Source organism: Nelumbo lutea, chromosome 4 (assembly GCF_056320005.1).
Source record: "Nelumbo lutea isolate HS-2025 chromosome 4, American lotus-T2T, whole genome shotgun sequence".
Lineage (NCBI taxonomy): Eukaryota > Viridiplantae > Streptophyta > Magnoliopsida > Proteales > Nelumbonaceae > Nelumbo > Nelumbo lutea.
The window spans coordinates 28,767,911-28,771,315 of record NC_142687.1 but is presented as its reverse complement, the minus strand read 5'-3'; the positions used below and the strand labels follow the sequence as shown (position 1 = coordinate 28,771,315).

The 3,405-nt window shown below is 45.9% G+C and overlaps 1 protein-coding gene across 1 annotated transcript; it reads right to left on the bottom strand.

The window, feature by feature from the left end:
* Positions 1-259: 259 nt before the first annotated feature.
* On the bottom strand, positions 260-3,039 carry LOC148854848 (adenylate isopentenyltransferase-like). Its single transcript, XM_088983133.1, has one exon. It carries the CDS (start codon positions 2,942-2,944, stop codon positions 1,928-1,930), a length of 1,017 nt encoding a protein of 338 aa, XP_088839259.1. The 5' UTR covers positions 2,945-3,039; the 3' UTR covers positions 260-1,927.
* Positions 3,040-3,405: the final 366 nt, after the last annotated feature.

Below are 3,405 nucleotides of genomic sequence, written 5' to 3'. Positions count from 1 at the left end.
CCTAGCTGTAAGTAACACCACTCCAGCTCCACTCACATCCAAAGCAAGACCCGAAGGTTGCGTTTGGTTGCAATGCAAATGTAAACATGTACATTACATATTTATCCATTTTTTGGTTCATGAATACATATGCGATTCATATTTTAAATTGTTTTTACATTCATCTTGTTTGTTTAAAATGGATGTAAAGATGTGAATTTATCATTAACTGTTCTAACTGTTTTATTCTTCAATATTTCAACTTTGATCAAAAAGTTAATTATCAAATGAATATAAATTTGTATCCAAAAAATAAATACAATAATGGTCTTTTACAAAAATGTCAGAAAATACAATTTTACTTTAATAATCATTACTTTTTTACATTTCAAACAAATGCTCGGGGTGCATAAATACCCCGTTCGCATTTGTATCGCAAACAAACGCAGCCAAAAGAAATTATCTGGTTTGGTTTTGGCATGCCGATTGAACCGGATCTAAACTGGACCGAAGCCAAAGGTCCATTTGGAGAGTCTGGAGCTGCTCCTCACAATGGAGCGCCTCAAACCGTCCTCACAAGAGTTGGTTGCGCCACGCATCTCCGGGTCGTGTGGGAGCAAAACACGAGCGGAGGGGGGAGCATGCGTTATTAACTGTAGCAATCACATTCACCCCCGCATCTCGCATCTGCTCTGTTCAGGTAAAGACTGAAAGCCCTCGTCCCTCCCTCCACCGCTTGCAATCACATCTCCGGCGGTCACCAATGAGACGAGACTCGTGCGGTTCTGTTTTTTATTTTCTTTTTTTACCTGTCCAAATCTCTCACCCCTGTTCTTTTCTCTTCACGAAGGATTCAAACCCTTTTTTTCTTCAGGTCATGACCCAAACCTCTCATCTCTCCGGCAGGAATTAGTCTCACCGGCGAGAATAGACACCGACGAATCAAATCCACGTAAATCTCTCCCAAAATCCTGAGAATAAAAGGCAGTTGAGAAATCCCTCTCACGTTGGGGTTTTTTGTTTCTCTTTTTCAACTATAGAGTACACCCATTGACTACTATTTCCAGAATCTCATCTCGCAAATGACCGCCGAAAATATGATTGCAACCAGTGGAGGGAGGGAGGACTTTAGTCCTGATATGAAGAAGTAGAAACTTTATTACCCATCACCTTTCAAAGACGCAGCACACCTATCCTGTTGCACTTCTATGTAGCCACACCAAGCACACATTCATACAAGAATTGAGATTTCAGGCAACCCACTTAACCCAATACAGTGTCTTCTCTTCCGTATTGCTTTTTCTCTCGACTATTAAGCTATTTCTCTCAGTCATGTTGGCACCGTGGATGTAAAAGAACTTCAGCTTTGTTGTAGGCGTTGTTGTTTGTGGGTTTGTGTTGTTTTTGACGGTAGCTATTGGGTTTGAAAGAAAGGTTGGAGGAAGAATTGAAATCTAAGATGTGAAGGAATTTAACAGAAGTCAAAAAAAGAAGAGCGAATCAGAGACAATGTCTATCTAGTGTTCTTAGAGAGGTCATGAGAAGAGAGACAAATGATGTCGGGATTAAGTACTATTTGAACATCGAAGCTTTAGACGAAGAAGGGTATGAATGTTTTGGGCGCCAAATGCAACCCTCCGCTCGTGTTTTGCTCTCACACGAACCCAGGACGCGTGGCTCAACCAGCCGATGTGAGGACGGTCTGAGGCGCCCCATGGTGAGGAGCCGATCCGGACTCCCATTTGGGAGGGCCAAGTGGCTTTTGGGGTGGTGTGGCGGCCAGGACTCAGGAGGGAAGGGCTGATGATTCTGACAGCTGATTAGGATGAAAATTAACAAAAGAAAAAAAATGAAAAATGAAAAAATGGTGGGTCGGGTTAGGGTGGAGAGAGAAATGAAGCGCAAGAAATCAAGTTTGAAGAGTGGGGAAGAAGTTGGGGAAGGAAAACTACTCCTCCAAGAAGCGATTCACGATCTTCACGCTTGGTCCCAATAACTCCTCCTCCCAAATTTCTGACGACTTGCCGGTATCTGACGCTAATACCGCCCGGAACGCCTCCGTGGCGTCTAACCGCCGTAAGTTCCACCCGGCCGATCTCAGCCGCATGATCTTTTCCCACTGTCTCTTCGCTAGCTGATTTGTGTTGTCCTTGATTGCTTTTACCGCCTCCTCGAAAAGCTCCCGCCTAGCCCCATCTCTCTCGATGTCCGTGCTTCTAAAATGTCCTCCCGGCGGGAACTTCCGAAAATATCTGTCGAACTCCGGTACGCCGATTGCCTTCCTTATCCCCACCTGGTCGCGCCTTGGGTCCGACTCCGCCTCCGGGTCGTAAAACTCGGCTAACTCCTCAACCATACCTGCGGCGAGCATGTCGTCCACCCGCTGGGACAGGTACTCGTATAGAACTGTTAATGACACATCCACCCAAAGAAAGCAGCAGTTGTAACGTAAATCGGCGGAGACCGAGCTTAATCCATCTGAATCTGGATTGAATCGATCCGAGAGTAGTGCGTAAATGAACGAATTCGAGCCACCAACAACTAGAGGTAATCGGCGGCGAGCACAGATAGAAGATATGACAGAAGCGCCGAATAGGCGATAGTCGGAAGGCGAGAACTCCCCATAGGACGAGTCGACCACCCCGAGGAGGTGGTGGGGAACGCCGAGACGGTCGTGCATTGGCATCTTGTTGGTGGTAATGTCGAGACCTTTGTAGACTTGCATTTTGTCGGAGTTGATGACCTCGGCGGGGAATCGAGTAGCGAGGTCGATGGAGAGGCGAGATTTGCCCGAACCGGTTACGCCCATGATGACAACCATCTTTCCCTTGTCCTTTCGCCACTGTTGACGGTTGGTGGACTCCATGCGGGCCCACCTGTATCTCGGTCCCACGGGTTTGATCGCCGGGAAGAGACCGAGGGACCGAGCTTTGGTGCAGTATCCCGTGGGAATTACAAGTTTCATAGGAAGAAACTAGCTGAGCTTCGAATACGCAAGAGGGGGAGAGAGTAGGAAACTATGCACTTCTAGAGAGAAACGGAATTGCGGTGTGAATTGGAGAGATGGGCCTTAGAAATAGCGAAGTTGAATATAAATTAAATTAATTTTATTTTTCAAACCATAAATCATTGATGAGTTATTTATTTATGAACGAAAACAATAAAGAGAAAAAGCAAATCTCGTGTAGATGAGATTTGTTTCCGCTTTAGAACGAGAGTAACGTATCATTCAATGAAGTCTATCGTTACCATCCGATTTGAGCGGGGAGAGGATAAGATTTGTGGTTATGTGGCGTGATCCCAAGAGATTCGGAATCCGCTGAAAAGCTTCTGGAGTTGATTACGTGTCACTTCGGTACTTGGGTGTCGAACTAGCTATGGTGCTGAGGTGGCTTTATGCCAAGGTGCCCGGACACCCGAGCTCCC

Coding starts and splice junctions, on each gene's coding strand:
- LOC148854848 (XM_088983133.1), bottom strand. CDS start 2,944: ATGAAACTTGTAATTCCCACGGGATACTGCACCAAAGCTCGGTCCCTC.